At 41.5% G+C, this 18,712-nt stretch overlaps 4 protein-coding genes across 5 annotated transcripts; 1 reads left to right on the top strand and 3 right to left on the bottom strand.

Moving 5' to 3' along the window:
* The first annotated feature begins 2,267 nt into the window (after positions 1-2,267).
* On the top strand, positions 2,268-5,078 carry LOC135608231 (protein SINE1-like). Of its 2 annotated transcripts, XM_065100889.1 has the most exons (4): positions 2,268-2,573; positions 2,665-2,727; positions 2,992-4,261; positions 4,342-5,078. In XM_065100889.1, the coding sequence occupies exons 1-4, from the start codon at positions 2,269-2,271 to the stop codon at positions 4,867-4,869; spliced, it is 2,166 nt and encodes a 721-aa protein (XP_064956961.1). In that variant the 5' UTR covers position 2,268; the 3' UTR covers positions 4,870-5,078. The 2 variants fall into 2 exon arrangements, with proteins under 2 accessions (XP_064956961.1, XP_064956962.1); XM_065100890.1 differs by lacking the exon at positions 2,665-2,727.
* A 599-nt stretch (positions 5,079-5,677) lies between these two features.
* On the bottom strand, positions 5,678-7,735 carry LOC135608233 (photosynthetic NDH subunit of subcomplex B 2, chloroplastic-like). The gene is made up of 3 exons (XM_065100893.1): positions 7,237-7,735; positions 6,660-7,109; positions 5,678-5,999 (listed from the first exon to the last, which is right to left on the bottom strand). Exons 1-3 carry the CDS (start codon positions 7,660-7,662, stop codon positions 5,805-5,807), a joined length of 1,071 nt encoding a protein of 356 aa, XP_064956965.1. The 5' UTR covers positions 7,663-7,735; the 3' UTR covers positions 5,678-5,804.
* A 278-nt stretch (positions 7,736-8,013) lies between these two features.
* On the bottom strand, positions 8,014-15,774 carry LOC135608232 (T-complex protein 1 subunit theta-like). Its single transcript, XM_065100891.1, has 14 exons — positions 15,452-15,774; positions 14,557-14,819; positions 14,319-14,465; positions 14,075-14,236; positions 13,580-13,657; positions 11,769-11,902; positions 10,916-10,988; positions 10,748-10,825; positions 10,543-10,665; positions 10,299-10,393; positions 9,392-9,601; positions 8,583-8,640; positions 8,367-8,445; positions 8,014-8,260 (listed from the first exon to the last, which is right to left on the bottom strand). The coding sequence occupies exons 1-13, from the start codon at positions 15,597-15,599 to the stop codon at positions 8,380-8,382; spliced, it is 1,635 nt and encodes a 544-aa protein (XP_064956963.1). The 5' UTR covers positions 15,600-15,774; the 3' UTR covers positions 8,014-8,260; positions 8,367-8,379.
* A 683-nt stretch (positions 15,775-16,457) lies between these two features.
* LOC135606584 (glucan endo-1,3-beta-glucosidase 8-like) lies at positions 16,458-18,236 on the bottom strand. Its single transcript, XM_065097623.1, has 2 exons — positions 17,772-18,236; positions 16,458-17,673 (listed from the first exon to the last, which is right to left on the bottom strand). Exons 1-2 carry the CDS (start codon positions 18,098-18,100, stop codon positions 16,566-16,568), a joined length of 1,437 nt encoding a protein of 478 aa, XP_064953695.1. The 5' UTR covers positions 18,101-18,236; the 3' UTR covers positions 16,458-16,565.
* Between the last annotated feature and the right edge of the window lie 476 nt (positions 18,237-18,712).

Genomic DNA, 18,712 nt, shown 5'->3' on the forward strand with positions numbered 1-18,712 from the left:
ACCGATCCTTGTCTTGATAATTTAATGTGTCGATTAGATTAACTGATAAATCAGATGATGATCAAATCTCGTCTTCATCGCTTATTATTTATCGAAAAAAAAAATCCTAAGATTTTTATATGTTAGTTTCATATATATTGTTTTGTTTTCAATCTACTTCGTATTAGTTGGAATAATATGCTAAATATTTTTATCATAAGACAAGAATGATCTTTAGTTCCGTCATATTTTTGATAATCCGAAAAATATTCAAGAGGTTTTACAAGAAATGATAAAGAGATTATTTGGACTTTCGTCGAAAACGATAAATGGTATATGCTTTCAAATGTGTGAGATTATGTTTGGGATCTTACTTCATCTTATGTCTATTTGATATGATATTCAGAGTTTTGGTTATATGCATCTTATGTCTGTTTGAGCTTTTACTTCGTATTTATTCTTTGATATATTTTGAAATACTTTTCATGCCTCCGAAATATTTTATCCGCTCTCGATATGCTCCGAAATATTTCGTATGTCATTGATATATTCCGAAATATTTCATATATTTTATTTGAAGAAAATAATAATTTTTAGAAAAAAAAGAAAAAGGACAAGGTGATGAGCAAGCCTTATAACTCATGATGGAGTTCCTACTTTAAGATTCCTTCATGTTTGCAGGGCTGTATGAAGAGGTCCTCACACTATACAGTACACTATGGAAAAAACTAAGTCTAAAGGGAGGGGGAGCACTGACATATTTGGTTGAGATGCAATGGCAAATCCTACAATCAAAGAGACCTGTATGAATTGGTAGAAGCTATTTGATGCTTGGTGAAATTAATGGCTACTAGGGTTAGCAAGGAAAGAGTGAGTGAAGGGGGACCATGAGGAGTGATCTCACCAGCTCTTCAAGAGGTCTCACTTGGAGGAAAGAGTGGGACAAAGAGAAGGGGGCAGAGAATAAAGGTAGGTATTCCCAAACTTGCCTGACAATGACCATATAAGGAGATAGAATCATGTTATCTTTTGTCAAGAAAATATATAAAGGGTGATGGACATGAATGAATTATTGCCACTTCATATAGCATCATATATCTCACAGGCTTTGCTTCTGACCAACTCCATCCATGTTCAGTAACTCCACAAAATGGAAGCTATGAATTGCCCTCCTCTCCCAATGGAATTACATGAACAAAGATATCAACACAAGTATTTCTGAAATTTTGGTGAGTGAAACCTGTAACATGATGATCTTGTTCTCTTTCGAGACAAATAAAAGGTGTTATGGAGGAGAGCAGAGTGTCATACAAATGTGATCACTTGATCTTCTTCTTCTCTGATATCTGTTCATCATTGGCCTCTGAGTTTTATATCTCTTGGTCAATTCAGATGGCCTTCTTTCATGGACACCATCATGCTATTTGCACTCCCCGGAACATTACATATGCCAAGGAAGACTATTCGGCAGAACACCATGATTCCATTGCAGTAACCTCCAAAGGTAAGTCTCCTGTCTCCTTGTCACTTGTATGCATAAAGAAATGGGGGGTTCAGACTCACCTTCCTCCTTGTTTCATGAGAGCATAAAAGAGGCCAAGGCTTCTGCTGATCAACGAGTCTCCTCTTTCTGGATGTCCAAACAAGGAGATGGAGTCAGAGAGTCAAATTCAAAGGAGTCCAAAGCTGAGAATGGGATCTTCTCAGCACTTTTTCTCCTGCATTGAAGAAGTCCACTGGAGAAGACTTGGACTCTTCTTCTCTTTCCCCCAGTTTCCAACAGGTGGATTTGGTCTCTTCCAAGTGCCTATGACTTGTTCCTCGACGTATGTTGGTGTATGAATCAGGAGAGACTGACCTGACAAAGCTGGCTCGATTGGGCCAATCAAAGTCTTCCAGGAAGCCCAAGATGATGTTGGATTAGCAAAAGCCCACAAGGCCCAAATCAAACCAAGCCCAACTACATAATTACTGCCTAATATTTTATTTTTCTTTTTTTTTAAAGCTTCCAAGACTTTACCAACTGGATTGTTAAAATAAACCATTGACAGACTAATGTTTTAGGTATTAAAAATTATATCATCATATTAATATTTTAGATAAGTGACTTTGATATGTGACCTATAAAAAATATCAATTTGACACATTAATCTAAAGAATGGTAGATTTTCCATATCATCATTAGATCAATATATCTACATGATATGCATATTTTCCTTATTATTATAATATTATATATATATATATATAATCAAATAGGAGACAATGGAAGCCCGCATAAAGACATATATGCGATCAACAACACAAGGGGTTAGCGAGGCAATCGCACGGCCAGAATTCAAATCGAAATGCTACCCTTTCCCTCCCATTCCCAATTCAATTGACAGATCTTTTCGCCCTTATATATATATACACCTCATCGGAAGCCCTAAAACATACATCTTTCTTGAATCCCTCTCTCTCAGCCCACTTCAGATCCAAAACTTATCTCCCTTAGCTCCTTATCCACCTCTCCTACTGCCTCCCGTCGATCTGGGCACCCGACAATCGGAGGAGAAAGAAAGGGAGCCAAATCTACCAACTTTTGAGGCCAGGTCACTCTTTGGGTTTTCCTCCTCAACGTCACTGAATTAGGGCTTATTTAGAGCTTCTTGAGCTGTTCTTGAATGTTCTCGTTTCTTACAGGAATGGAGGCACCATATTACCATCTTCTCTTCGTCATTTCCATCATCTGAGCTCGAAATTATAGTCCGTATCTTCTTTACATGGTTTCTTGATGTTATTCTGTCTTTTTGTGGAAGTAGAGTACGAAAGCTTGCATTTTTAGCTTGTCTTGGTTTTCTGGAATCTTTTGTTACTCAATTACTGTAGGATTTGACCATATCTTCGAAGATCCCTTCTGCTTCTCTGTCGGAATTACTACTATCTGAGAAAATTTTCCTTTTTTTCGAATAGTTTGATGTGGGATTGTGTTGCTAATGATTTCTGATTCTTGTTTGTTTTCCTTGTCAGTGATCCTCGCTTTATGGGGAGAAGTCTTAGCCCGATGCTCCGTCAGGAGCTGGCCAACCTCGACAAGGATGCCGACAGCCGCAGGTCTGCCATGACAGCTCTGAAGTCTTATGCAAAGGATTTGGACTCCAAACACATCCCCTCCGGCGAGCGCACCATCTCCCTCTACGAGGTCCTTGCAAGAGTCCATGGCCGCAACATCGTGCCGCAGATCGACAGCATCATGTCCACCATCATGCGCACTTTGTCGTCGAGCGGAGGATCCTCTGCCCTCCACCAGGCCTGCTCCAGAGTCGTGCCTGCGATCGCTCGGCACGGGATCGATCCCTCGACGCCAGACGACGAGAAGACGCGGATCGTTCGCTCCCTCTGCAAGCCCCTTTCCGATGCTCTGATGGGCTCGCACGTGAGCGCCGCCGCCGGGGCCGCCCTCTGCCTCAAGGCCCTGGTCGAATCGGGCAACTGGACGTCTGCCCCGGGCGAGATGGTGAATGAGGTCTGCTTGAGAGTTGCAGTGGCCCTGGAAGAGAAAGCGACCCAAACTAGTGCTCACATGAGCCTGGCAATGGCTTTGGCGAAGCACAATGGCCTGGTGGCCGAGGCTTACTCGAGGTCTCTCGTGCGGTCTGGCTTGCAGATCTTGGCTGCCGGTGCCGCCGCCAGCAACTCCCAGAAACGTCTCTCGGCCGTTCAGATGATCAACTTCTTGATGAAGTGTGTGGATCCAAGAAGCATCTCTTCTGAGGTCTTCAAGATAGTAGATGTCATGGAGAAATGCCAAGCCGACGACAAGATGCCGTTGGTGAGGAGCGCAGCATCTGAGGCACTGCAGACTGCAAAGGCCCTCAGTACGCAGAGAGGATCGAAGCTTGAAACTGGTTCCAGCCCGGTCGTGAACTCGAACTTCCGTAGGAGAAACCAAAGGAGTCCACGGCACGCTAGAGAACACCTCGCCTCCGTTTGCTCGCCTGAGTCGCACACCGTCGACTCCTCTATCAAGAATGATGTGTTTGCCGACTCTCCTGTCTCAGTCGGTCAGTCTTCTTGCAGCATTGAGAGCAGTCGGCACCCGAACAGGAGACTGTGGAGCCGTGATGCTTGTTCTGTGGATGTCTCCTTGAAGGATGGCTTGTTTCTGAAACGCATGGACTTCGAGCATATCAGTGAGGGCAAGCCAAGTGATTCAGATGAAGAGAGACCAGAAGCATTCTCTGGATTTGCACCGGCCAATGACACAGAAGTAGCAGGAGATACCACACCGAGTCCTCAGGTACACGAACATATGTTTGCTTACATTGTTCTGTGCACTAATGCCTGCAGTGAAACTTAGTGATCGTGTTGGTGTTGCAGAGACCCATATCGCAGTTGAAATTTGACGATTTCAAGATCTACACTACTCCAAGAAAACTCATCCGATCTCTTCAGAATTTGACAGAACCAGACACCGAAAACACCAAGAACCAAAGCATTGCTCTGCCGATCAGTCAGTCATCGCATGAAGTTGAATGGAAACCCAATGGGGCCTTTGACAAAGATAGACAACCTCAGAATCTGAACTCGGAGGCCGAACAGAGATGCTTTGAAGATGTGGAGTGGCTAGGAAAGATGAACCATCACAAGGATGCTGAACCGGCACAAGATGGCACTGAATCAGTTTCATCTACTGGTGATGTCCCTGAAAGTAGCATTTGCAAAGTGTTAGACGGAGCAGATTATGAGGATAAGAATTCAGTGGTGGTCAAGAGTAGAAACCGGATAGGGTATACTACAGCTGCCCTGGGCTTGATCTGGGGTGCTTTCATGGTACTTCTTGCCACCATCTTCTCATCAATGTGGACTGACAATGATGAGCTTGTCTTTGATATGGTTCCCACTTAGTGTTTGCTCCTTGTCATCTTTAGGTTGGCTTGCCACATCGTGATACCGCACTGTTGTATGTTTGATTGATGAAGGATCGTGATGCAAGTGACCATGCAATGTAGGCTGCTCAGTGCAGTGATGTTTTCTTGAGATTAGTTATGAGTCAGGTCAAACATCATGTATGAAGTCAATGTACTTTGGCTAGATATTTAAGATCATGGTTTAAGGTGTCCTATGTTTGCTCAGACAACTGCTCATGTTTTTGACAGTCTTTCATTTCTCATCCTTGGGTTCTTTTGCATTCTCCACTTTGTGCATGCTATGTTCAGGCTCCAGGAGTTCTATGCTGCTACTGTTCTTGGGAGTTCTGCTCAAAGACCATGGAAAAGTATTAACTGTATATCATTTTAATATCAGAAAGAAAAAAAATTGCATGGAAGACTGCTGAGAAAAAATGAAATCATTACCCTATTGGATTGCATTTAGACAAAATCATCATATTCTTTTTCACTGTCTACATTTGATCAAAGAACCTCCTTGTCCCTATTGGAGTGCATTTCCCAAACTAGAGATCATCTTTTGAGTTGAGCACATGAATGGTTGGACACTGAGGTTTTCCCTTCTGCTGAACTTCAATGAAACCAGTTGAATGCTGTTGTGGCTTCAGCATCAACCCAACAGTACTTTATATCTGAGTTTTAGGAAATTTCTCTGGAGTCACCAAGCACCTGACCTGTACCAGATCATGTTGATTCATACTACAAAAATAGACTTGACAGGGGGAAAGTTATTCTGGGAGATATGTTGACTAATGGACCATCACCTCTCCATGGAAAGCTTGAACCATTTAAACAATATTAGAATTTAATTACAGATTGAAGGAGAACAATTTCTTTTGGTAAAGCAAAATCAACTTTGAAAAGAAATTGTGCTATAATCCCATGCATGTGAAACTATAAATTGTCATGCTCAATAACTTGTGCTGCTCTCCATTCATCACCTGGGTTGACAACCACAGGTACCAGCATGGAAGCAGGGCCAGTGCAGATGAAGTATCCCTTCCCATATCTTTGAGAGAGAGAACCTGGGGCACATAAGTAGATGTCATCGTACCCCATTCTTATCACCCTAAATCCAAGGCCAGTGCCCTGCAAAAGCAAGCTCCTTATTATCATCAGCAAAATGTGAAAAAGCCAGTTGGCCAACTGAAGCATGTTCATTCTTTTAAATATGATAATGCAGTGAAGACACATAATCTGATTTGGTGATACTATGTATTGTCCACAAATTGGAAACCAGATCGATTTGCTTGCTCTTGCACCAAGTCAATGGCAGATTTAAAAGCTTAATCAGGAGTTTCATGCACATCAATGACAATTTACCATATGGTTCAGATTTTTTTTCTTTAATTACTCATGTGGAATTGGAAGTTTCAAATTTAAATAAAAAAATCAAATTTCTATCATGTTCATAAGCATGGAGAGATTGATTGAGTGCTGTATTTGCAATTGGACACAAGCATTTGATGCCTCTAGAGATTCTTCATACTGTCATGCTATGGTCTGGTGATATTGTACCAGCACAGGCATGTCAGGGAAACAAGAACCAGAGGAAGTAATTCTTTTCTCACAATCCAACTATAAATTGGATGAAAATCGACTTTTTTTTCCTCAAAAATAATCACAAAAATCAGTAACCCAAATTTCTTGTCAAGAAGAAAAGGATGCTCTGGTTTCTCATGGTTGTTGCTCATGTATCTAGTGTATGTGTACTGCAACTAAATTTACTTGGGAAGAGTGGGACATTACCTGATCGATAGTCGTGTATTTTGATGGTGGAGTATTGTAGATCCTCTTCGATCTTTCTGCTGGAGGTGCAGCGTAAACTCTGCTCAGTTTGCCTTTCAAGATAGTGTACAGATCATCCTCCACGGTCCAGTCCTTGCCCTTCTTGTCTTCGCTAAAACTCAGAAGCGAAAGCCAATTGGGAGGTTCAGGCTGCATAGCTTCAGCCGGAGACAGAAGACCGAAGGTGGACGAGGGAGGAGGATGAGCACAATAGGAGCAGCCCCTGAGGCCATGGATCGCGGAGCCGCGCTGGTTCTTGAACTTGAGATGGCTCAGCATTGCACTGCTCAGCTCCACCGGCTTCTTTCCCTTGTTCTTCACAACGACTGCTGTGGCCATGCTCAGTGGATAGAGCGACACGACGTATGTGATATCAAGGGAGCCATCATCATTGCTGCAGCTCAGCTCAACCTGCACAGAAACACCAGAGTAAAATAGCTTGTTCCGTTTGGTGTTTACCATGAACTCTGCTGCACGTTCAGATCACAACAATCTGATGCCAAAACAGAGGATTACTAAGTAGTAGAGCATCAGTAACCTGAACTGCGTCGAAGGAGTCCGAGTCGGCATCTTTCACGATCCATTCCGAAGCACCCCAAGGAGAACCACCAGCCGCAGTCTTCGATAGATCATGGAGAACCAATCCAAGGCCGCCTCTGGGGAAGTCGCCGGGCCCGCCACCGCCGATGGTGTAGAGCACCTCCTCGAACCCATCATCCTTCCAGTACACCTTGGGCTTGTAGGACGTGATGAGGCCGTCGGGGATTCGGAGATGGAGCGAGCTGCCGTTTCTGACGGTCAGCTCGACGGAGGGGACCTCGCCAGTCTCAGTAAACTTGATTCCCTTCCGGCCGAAGCGTTCCTGGAGAGACTCGGTAGTGGTGGTGGTGGTGGCGGCGGACGAGGTTCTGATGGGGAAGCGGGGATTAGGTTTAGGGAGGTGGACAGGGAGGAGGGAGGCCATTGGAGACTCCTCTTGCTCCCAGCTAGCTTCACAGAGGCCTCATATCTTTGTTTCGGGATAACGGTCAGGTCTGTTACCTCCTCCCTTATCTGCTGCCTCGTCGTCCTTTGAATGCTCATGTTGACACTTGTGGCTATGCTATGGGCAGCGGAATGCATAAGATGCATAATTACCTCAAGTTACTGATACCTGAAACATACAAACATATATATATATATATATATATATATATTGCAGACACTGATGCGCCTAACCGCATGCGTTCTTCCTGAAGTTTTTTCTCACACTTCAATTCATTATTCAAAGCTTTGAATTACATAAACCATCAAAACTTCAAATTAATCTCTCAGGGGCAGATAATTATGAATTATAATTAATAAAAGGGCAAACATTGATACACCATATTAAAGATAAAAAAAGTGGCTGAAATAATTGAAGAGATTGTTTTGCACAAGAATATTTTCTGACCCAGGATTCATCTTGGTACACCAAATTAAGAGTTACATACACCATCAAGATTCAAACAGAACAGATTCAAAACGCACCACGCTATCACACTCGCCATGAATCCATGTGCTCTTTGCTCAGATTTTGCCTCCTGTCAAAATCGCTTACAATGTCCTCAGATCAAATATAAAAAGAATGCAAAAACCAAACTCCAGTTTTAAATGAAATTAAATTGCTAATATGATGATTCTTTCAACCTTCCAAGTTAGGTTAATCCTCATCCATGCCAGCCGCTGGATCTCTCTTTGGGCCACCTGCTGGTTTCGCCATTATGATCTGCCAAACCAGGCACATTCAATTGATAAGGGGAAGAGAACCACGCCCAAAAAGCTAATGTTGAAAACTGGGATTTATGGACAAAAATTAACATGGAAAATCTGGATCATAAAGCTAGGAAGCAAAAGGGGACTCACTTGATCGACCCGGAGAACGGTACACGCAGCATCAGCAGCATATTTGAGAGCAAAGAACCTGATCAGAAGACCGAGTTATAACTACCAGCAGATGGTTATTTACATTATACCATTGGAAATATAAAAGCATCTGAAGAAACTGTTATTCATCATGTGAAAACATCTCTCCACACCCTTGGTCACCGACAGATCACATCAACTTTCATCAAACAGCACCGGTTGATGCAGAGTTAAACTGTAAAAAGGTTAACTACACTAAATGTTAAAAACTGGTTTCCTCAAGTTATACAGTAATGGATCTTTCTCCTCTCTGCTTTGACAGAAAGAACATAAAGCAAGCAACCAACACAACATCATTATCCAAAGCGTCGTTTTTCCTTTAAATACATTCATTACTCTCAGTGCATGTAAGACGTTATTTGAATCTGCCTTCCAAACTTTGTTCATATAAACAGTACCAATTTTGTTTTACAGTTTTATTGAGTTATAATTGCATAACTAGTATGAACAACCAACAAAAAAATCAAAACATCCAATCATTGAATAAGAAACATTGCTGTAATTTAACACTGTAGGGTTATAATCTAATAATGGCTGCTAGGACAATTTGTGATGTATTAGCTGAACAGCTAAGTTAACAGACCCAGTTTGTATAATTAGAAGTTTTCTACATACCTTAAAGTAGTTTAAAAAAAGGAAAGCAATAGAAAAGTTTTGATTACATAACACGACTAGTTAGCAATGAAAATGACAAAAAGTAAATAGGAGCTTCAAGAATAATAAAGGTTAATGTTTGAAGAGAGTCTCACTTGGTAACATAGAGATCCCAGATATTTATGGTTGAGACATCCTTGCAGACACCTTCTTCCAAGTCAATACCAACTTTGACATTTCCAGCAGCATGTTCAGCATACAAGGAAGAAATGATCTCGATTGCATTCAACCCTGCATTTTCAGCTAGGGTTTTAGGTACCATTTCAAAGCTTTCAGCGAATTTTGCAATTGCATACTGATCCAACCTGCAATAAGACAATCGAAGGTGTTAATACAAGATGCAATGTTTCAGCAGCTTCTACATACATCTAAGTAGTCAACCGCTTGCAGCAGCTTCTGCACCTCGACAAGATTAGAACCATGATTGCACAGTATAAAGTAGATGTCCTGACCAAATGGATAACTGGGACTATACAGACAAATAGACTACTTACTTTTCTTGGGTTTTGTATAATAGTTCTTGATCACAAAACAAACTGACATTCATTCCATGTTACCTAAGAAAACCAAATTACTCACCTTTTCCACATGCTAATATAGAGGGAAAAAAATGTAGAGCTCAAATGGAAAACATCAATATCATCCATCCAAGCTAGCAATTACTCATGTCATAATCATGTAAACTAAGAAAAAGATTGTGCTTTCAGTCCACTCTCATGTGATTTATTAAGGATGAACTACCATAAGCTTCTAAAATCATGTAGAGATTTTCCATGAACCTAAAACCCCAAAGTATGTGCAATTGGAAAGTGACATCAAAATGTAATTTAAACCTAATATGTTAAGTAAAAAAGAAAGTTAGCAGGACATATGAATAATTATTTCAAGACGCACACAAAAAACCTCAAAGTACCAAAAAATATTGCCAGAATTCCCAAAGCTATATATGTCCTATTGCTGTCTTTTAGCACAATAATTAGATCTGAACACAAAAGGCCATACCCTGTTTCTTTTAAGGAGAACTCCTTCAACTTTCTTGCTAACTCAATTTCAGTTGCAGCAGCCCCAGGAACAGTACGGCTATCTCTGCACATTGCCTGATCCATAGGGAAAATAAATATAAGAAAAGGTCAAAAACTACAGTAACATGACACAAAAGTGCAACAAGATCAGTGTATCCTAAATTTTTAGCAAAAGAAAAGCATATGCCCCATCACAAGAAATTATAATCCATGAAAAAGTTCACCTTGTATGTATTAACACCATCATCAATGGCCCTTTCAAGGTCATCTAAAATACTGTCAGTACTGCCTCGTAAAACAACTGTGGAGACTGAATTTCCACCTTCTTCATTTTTCACAATAGTTACCTATCAAAAATGTGGTGGAAGTGGTAGCTTACTAAGCTGACTATACAAGAAAAGTGAAGAACACTACAAGTAGCAATTATACCCGGACACCGCCAACTTCCTCCACTGAAATGGAGTCTGCATATCCAAGATCATCTGGACTTGGTTGGCTCAGTTTCAGCTGTTTGCAAAATTAAACACAAGTTGTCAACTAAGAAATAAGCATATACTGGTGCAAGCAGAAAGTGTAATACACCAACAAACAACTTACAAGAGCCACAGCACCAGTTGTACGGCAAAATCTCCGCAATTCAAACTTGGAGCTAATTTTTAGAACCATGAGTCTGCAAAACAACTGGTGGAGTTAAAGCTTTTTTTTTACCAATAAATAAAATGCACCGTTAGTTCCTAAATACTTTGTTTCTCTTGGACAACCAATTTCTATATTCATCACTGTTATAAGAAAAGAAATGTACAAACTACATACAATGTATGTAAATGCATGAAGCAGTTCATTTTGATAAAGACTTTCTTGAGGAATTCGAATGCCAAATTGTTCCCTTGTGGTTTTGCAATCATGATTCCTAAATGCCACCTTCTATTGTACTGCTTAGATAAAGTTTCTTTCAGCAAAATCCGGATGAAGAACATATGTGTTATAAAGATACAACTAAAAACTATGAAGGAACGCTTGATTCAGTAGAAAAATAGCTTTCAAACATATGCAGTTTTCACTCATCAACACTTACCATATGTCCAACATATTAATTAATGATCCAGACATCTGCCAAAGTTGAATGAACATAAACAGATACAAAAAAGGAAACCCTCATTATCACCATATTTGTCCTGCAAGGGACAATGATAAAAAGAAAAAAAAACATATCCATTAACCATCAAAATGATGGACCTATCTCAGTAGCATTCCTGCTTTCATATGTCCTATTAAATGTGCAATGCAGGATATTGGAAAGGAAAAAGAGATAACAGAAAGGCACTAACAATGCAAAATTAACACATGGCAAAACAACTGTAAACCTGGAAAACTCATAAGAATTAATAAAAAAAGACAAACACCAAACAGAAAATGAATGATATTGCCTCTGTAGAAGAAGGAGATGTACTTGTAACGCTCACAGAAATGTAATGCCATATCTCCAACTGCTGCTCCACTCACAATAACCTTCGCACCGGACTCTGCAACAGCTTTAATGAGCTCCTCGACTTTGGCTTCTTCAGTTTTTGCATAATTCTCTAGCTTCAAAATGGATGAAAAATATCTTTAATTCAAGATCAGATCAAGTCTTGGACATTACCATCAAATAGTTATGACTCTAACAAAATACATGTATGCATAATTATACTCATTTAAGCATAAGTCAGAATGAATTCCTCATCCGATTTTCCAAGCAGATTTGTTGCTACCAGTAAGTTCACATATAACAAAATCCCAGAATAGCAATACTTTATGAGAATGCTTTCGTTAGACGAGACAACTAGTTAAAGAAGTAACATACGAAAAATAGGAACTGAGAAAATAACTATTATTATTTTTCATCTTTTAACTGCACCAAGCAGTAAATCAGTTAACAAATTAATGACAATGAAAATAATCATTGTCTTCTTCACACTTGTCTCATAGAAGAATAATATTAAATTGATTTTTTTATTGCATTGCTAAATTGATAATTTTTTTCTATTCGATTTCTTCAGCAGGACCTTCAATACCTACTGATGCTAGTCAGATATTTTGTATTATTACCTCAGCTTTTGTTGCACCACTATTGTTCCAGTCTTCTCCAGTTCACAGACCTCACACCTTTACATGATATTTTCATATGTTCTCTAATATGATCAAGCTTATAACTTATATCGTTTCTAAATCTTCTTGCTCACAAGTTCTTAGTGCTGTCCTAGCAAGATAGCTGCTGCTTCGTTCTCCTTCACCATCTGAAGGCAACACATCACTTTCTTCATATTGTTGTTGACATGTTTCAGAATTAATTAGGCACTATCTGAGACGACACTTTTGCAATTTTTATAAAGACAGTTCACTTTAATACCACTTGAAGCATATAGAGAGCATGCACATTGGAGTTAACCAACAGATTTCCCACACAAGAGAAAGAAGTAAAAAAAGGAACTAGTGGGAATTATGCAATAGAAGAGATATCATAGGAAAAAAGAACAAATGATGCATGCCTACCAGACAACATTCACTATTTAACTCCAAAAGACAAACAGGAAGCCCACATATAGAAATATTGTTTCAAGTGAGCACCCATTGTAAACAGATCAATGAACCTTTCTCAACCAAGTTAGGACTTCTTCAACGAAAATAACAATTGCATACCATTGTTCTCCACTTCTGGTTTCTTTAACCATTCACTAAAATCTTCAAGCTGAAGTAATCCATCATTCTCCTACCAATGACATCTATATTCTACTAAAATGCACTATATTTTCATATAATGGAGGACCAAGTTATGCAATTAAAAAGAAGAAACATAACAGAAAACGATAATAAGTTACGACAAGAAGCTATTTATGTTTGTAAGTTGGTTCTGATTCAAGTTACAGAATAAGTGACAACAAAAGTTGTATGTCTTCACGAACTAGAAAGAAATAGCATAATTTCACAACTCAGCCTCATGATATACCTATAGCTTATATGGCAAGGTAGAAATATAACCATATCAGCTAATCAAATTACATTAATGACGTTAAACAACGATACAACTTAATGAAAAGATAGCCACCAGTAGCACAATGCCAAATTGCCAATCTATAACCTCCAACACCAGCTCATTCTCTCTTGACCAAATTGAAGTTGGAGAATATAATTAGCAAATAGTAATTGGATTTTTGCAATTATCAGGTGTATATACAACATATCAAGGAGGAGTCTGTTAGAACATGCAGATGAATATAGTACCTGTTCTGCGCTTTGAATTAACACAGTTCCTTTAGTTTCTGTTGCAGATGTATCAACTCCACCAGCAAAGACCGCAATCTACCAAGGGAAAGAATAATCAGAACCAACTCAAAAACAAGGAAAAATTGCCAAGCCATTTTACATTATAACAGTATTGATTAAAATAGTGCGTTTTTAAGGAGATGGTATCAAAGAGAACAAGCTCCTCAACTTTCACTATTATAATCAAATATATAATTTATTATGTTACTAAATTTCTGTCATGAATTAAGGTGTTCAACATCACAAATATGACATAGTTTATTTTGGTTCAGACTATAGTTACCAAGTCAAAATTACCTGAATTGTTTTTTTCATGCAAAATATTGACCCAACACAGTACAAATAAATAAATGATGCTAACATGTAACACAGGCCGTGTGCCATTAGGCATCTAAGAGAACAAGGGAAACAAATGAGCTATAATTGTGAGACAAAGAAATAAAAATATAGTACCCTGGCCTTTTCCACACGTTTTATAGTCCCAACAGCATCATTCTTCATGACCATACCACGAATAACAGTAGAGTTGTGCAAACCACCTCCAAGTAGCTTTGCAACTCGAACATTATCTACATTGAAGTTTGCCGGGTTCTTCGGGCAGACTTGGATGCATGCCTGGCATGTGATAGCAACCATACATGTTACAGATGATAATACCAATAAAATAGCAGAATCAGCAACAAGCTGAGATACTCACATCAGCAATAATAGGGCACAAAAGATCTTCTTGCCCATACTGCTTGCTAGCAACTGCAGCTTTCATCCGGGAAACAACTTCTTCTTTGCTTCTAACATCCATTGTTTCAGACCCCTTCTCCAACAGCTCATCTAGAATTTCAATTGTCTAAAAAACATAAAAATTGGAAACATCACTTAGAAACAATTGGATAAGATAAATTAACAGCAAATAAATCATTGATAACCCTAGAGAGGACCTTGTTAATAGCTTTAGTGTAACCACTGATGATTTCACTCGGATGTAGGCCCATCCTGATTAGCTCTTCTGCATTTTGCAGAAGTTCACCAGCAAATGATATGGTAAGATTAGCCCCATCACCAATTTCTTCCTGTTGAGCCTTGCCTGCCAGCACCAAAATCTTTGCAGCAGGATGTTGAACCTCAAGCTCGTTGACAATTGTAGCAGCATCATTTGTCACAAAAAGCTTGTCCAGATGGTTAATGACCATCTTGTTCATGCCTGAAAGCAACAAAAGAAATTTGACAACTGAGCATGTGAATCTAAATCCTAATACATAGGAAATGATTAAGACAAGATTGACAAGGATAAGCCTTGGTTTTTGGTTGAAAAAATTCAAAGCAATGCATAACATCTACTGCTTACTAAGCAAGCCTGCACCAAGCAACATTAAAGGAAAAAAGTCCAGAAAGTAGACACCATCAGGCACTCATCATGTTAATTCTCTGCCATACCTAACAGGCACATATAATAGTTGTCTGTAAATTAAATACACATGTGGTTAAGATAACAGGTCCTTTTGCCAACTACTTGTTTTGGGAATTAATCACACATAAAACATTCTTCGATCTACTTAATAGATCCCACGCAACTTCCATTATTACCCAGCAATATAACAGGTCCTACAAGCAATAAATCATCAAAAGGAAACATGATTCTCTAATATGTTTGCCCGTCTTGTTTTTTTTTTTTATTTTTCTCAACAACTATTCTTACATCTACTTATATTTCTGCCTATAATTACCTCAATCGCATCACTCTATATAAGATCTGGCGTCCAGTAAGCAACCCAACAGATTCAACGGAAAGTAAGTCAAAAACCCGAATCAGATCGATGTTCGAGAAAAGCACACCATTGGGGCCGAGGGAGGTGCGGGTGATGACGGACAGCTGCTTGCAGGCGTCGATGTTCTTGAGGACGGCCTCGTCGAGCCCGGACAGATGCTTGTGCCCTTCCTTGAGCATCGCCTGGATCCCGTACCCGGGAAGCCCGAACGCCATACCGCTCTTGTTCTAGACGCGCCGCGAGAAATGGAGAAGGACACCGTGGAGATCGAAGCGAGGTCGGAGGAGACTCGAAACCCTTGAAGGATGCGACGCGATCTAAATCGCAAACCCTAGCATAAACCCCGAAGCGGCACTCTTTTGCTTCCGGCTGCTGCTCGATCTATGTGGCCGAGGGAATCAAAAAGTATGACCGTCACGTGAGCTGCACACCTCATAACAAAAGAATCTCGAACGCTTTCCATGGTCGAACCCCATCGAACCGACCCGAACCGAACCGAACCGACCGCAACCTGAATCGGTCATTGAGCCCTATGTCAAACACGGTCAACTACTCTATTGTTGCTACCCGAAAATGATATCATCAAATTACAAGTTATCGAAGTGTTATTAATGTAGATTCCAGGAATCTTTTTTTGTAAAATTATTATTATGCCATTATATATATATATATATATGAACTGCACGTAAAAATATATTTTACTGTAGTGATAATATCCCATCAGAAATACTATGCGATTTAGTTAAGATTCACACTAATATCAACGAAGCTATAGAACAGTTCAAAGTAATACATACTGAAAGGGGTAAAAATTCCATCACATATCCTTTATATTGTCGGAACGATTCATAGATCATCTAAAGTATTACATAATAATGATTACGAAATGGACAAAATTCTATCACATAATAGTTTCTCTGAAAGAAACTTCGATCATTCCTCGCTTTCTGCAGCATCTTTCGAGTTTGCTTCCACCAGCATGCTTATCCCAATAAAACTAAGCTTCGTGGAAGATGATGCTTCGAAGCAGAAGGGCGTATTTTGCTCATGAGATGCACGAAACTAGCAACCTAAGACATGTCAGGAAGAAGAAGATTGCATGCACGAGGCAATCTTAAATGACAACTCCATGAATCCTGTATCAATGTATAACACAATGGCGTAGAGACTACAGCTTCGATCTAGAAGCAGATCCAACTCAGAAGCCCGGCGATCGCTGACAAGAGCACGCTGAGCTGCGGTCGAAGGAAGGAAGAAGCAGAGGGAACGATCTGAATCGTGAAGTTGCAGGTGCCGTTCGACATGTTCTGCGTCGTCACCGCCGCCAGTCCTTGGAAGTCACAGCTCTCGTCCTTGTGGTTCTGCGTCTGGAAGTACACGTTGAACGCATAGGAAGCGTTCGCGCGGGCGTCCAAGCCATTGCACGAGCAGCCATAGCCCAGCGAAGTGCAGTCGGCGTGCGCGCAGGCGTACTTCACGTTGTCGGCGAGCTTGCTGAGGTCGGTGGCGCTGGGATTCACCGCACACCACTTCCGAGGCAGATACTCCACGTCCTTCGCTCCGACGAGCAGCTGATTCTGTCCCTTGCCGGAGAGATCCACGGGGAATTTTGGCTGTCCGTCGTAGGTGAAGAGTCCCCAGTGCCGCTCGAAGTTCCCCGGAGCGACGCTCTTGGCGTCCTCGTCCATGAGGCCGAACAAGTAGACCTCAATGGTGGAGTTGGGCCGGAGGGGCGTCCCCGCTGCAAGACGCTTCAGGAGACCTGCGTAGAACCGCTCGGCCATGGTCACGTTGGCGTTCACGTCGCCGTCAGTTGGCCACCCAACTTCCCCCACAACGATGGGCAAATCGCCGAAGCCAACCTTCTTCAGAGCCGAGACCAAGGTGTCGAAGTTGGCGTCGAACACGTTGGTGTACTCGACTCCGTCGTCGAGAACTGGGTTGCTGGTGCCGTCGAAGAAGGCGTAGTCGATGGGGAAGTCGCTGTTTCCGTAGAGACTCAGGAAGGGGTATATGTTGACGATAAAGGGAGCACCGTTCTGGCTGAAGAACTCGACGATCTGCGCCATTAGATCGGCTATGTCTGGTCTGAATTTGCCGGCGGACGGTACTGGATTGCTTCGGGGTGAGTCGTACACGTCGGCGTTGAGGGGGATGGTGGCCTTGATGGTGTCGCCGACTCCTGCTTCGTTGAGCGCGTTCTGAATGTTCTTCAGCGCAGGGAAGGTGATGTTCGTGAAGGAATCGTTGTATGATTTCAGGAAGGGTTCGTTCCCAACCGCTACGTATCTGGCACAGAATACGGCGACCGATCAAAGCATTGGGAGGAAGAGGATGGACCGAAAGAACAGATCAAGAACGAGATGACAAAAGGATGAAAAGCCTACTTGATGTTTACTCCTTTCTCGAAGTTATACCGGGTGACGTTCTTCTTCACCCACTCCTTCGCGGCGTCGTAATCGTTCATCATGGCAAGCATATCGTTGGGGATGGCGATCATCACCTCGATCCCTGTCCCGGCCAATGCCTTCATGGAGGTCTCATCCGTGTCAAAAATCTTCGCTTTCTTGATCCCGTTGTCTTGCAAGAGCTGCACGACGGTTTTCGGCGGCAGCCGGTGAGTCGCAATTGTCCCCCAGTTCACCCCTAGGCCATCAGCCACCGAACAAGAGAGGCCGAGAAGGAGTAGAAACGCGAAGTTCCGGCACGCACCCATCCTTCTTTCTCCAAGAACTACCTCTCAGGATTCAATCAACTCCAACGAGGGAAATCAAAAAGGAAACTTTGGTGATTCTGTCGCCTTACCACCTCCCAACTCGGTCAAGGACAAAGCCGGGAGGTCCTATGAACAGAGAAATCTCTGCGGACAGCAAAGAAGGGAAACGATACCACAAAGGAACAGTTCTATAAATAAGTTACGGTGAAGACGATGTGAGCATTACCATCTTTTAACTCCGTATCGTGGGCCCGCTCGCGTGGTGACGTGGCTCACGTTCCCTGCGTGGATGCCATTTTAACGTTTTTCTTGAACATCCACCCAGAAACATACCCATGCTTCGGACGCTTAAATGGGGCCCACTCTGATTACGGAGGATGATCGCGTCACGCCACAGTTGTTCGAGCGCGGGAGTGCTACCAGCGCTGGTCCTTCGCCGACATTTCTGGCCGTTCGATTGCCTGTTACAGAAAAGTTTGCCGATTTGGTTGGTGCAAGCTTACTTGAAATTTCGTGCCTTCATCAGGTCAGTGATTTCATGTATCTCATCGGACGGCGGAGGAGTCGCGGAGTCCAAAGCCTTCGCCGACACTCCTGGCCGTTCGATTGCCC

Source organism: Musa acuminata, chromosome BXJ2-3, assembly GCF_036884655.1.
Source record: "Musa acuminata AAA Group cultivar baxijiao chromosome BXJ2-3, Cavendish_Baxijiao_AAA, whole genome shotgun sequence".
NCBI classification, from domain to species: Eukaryota; Viridiplantae; Streptophyta; class Magnoliopsida; order Zingiberales; family Musaceae; genus Musa; species Musa acuminata.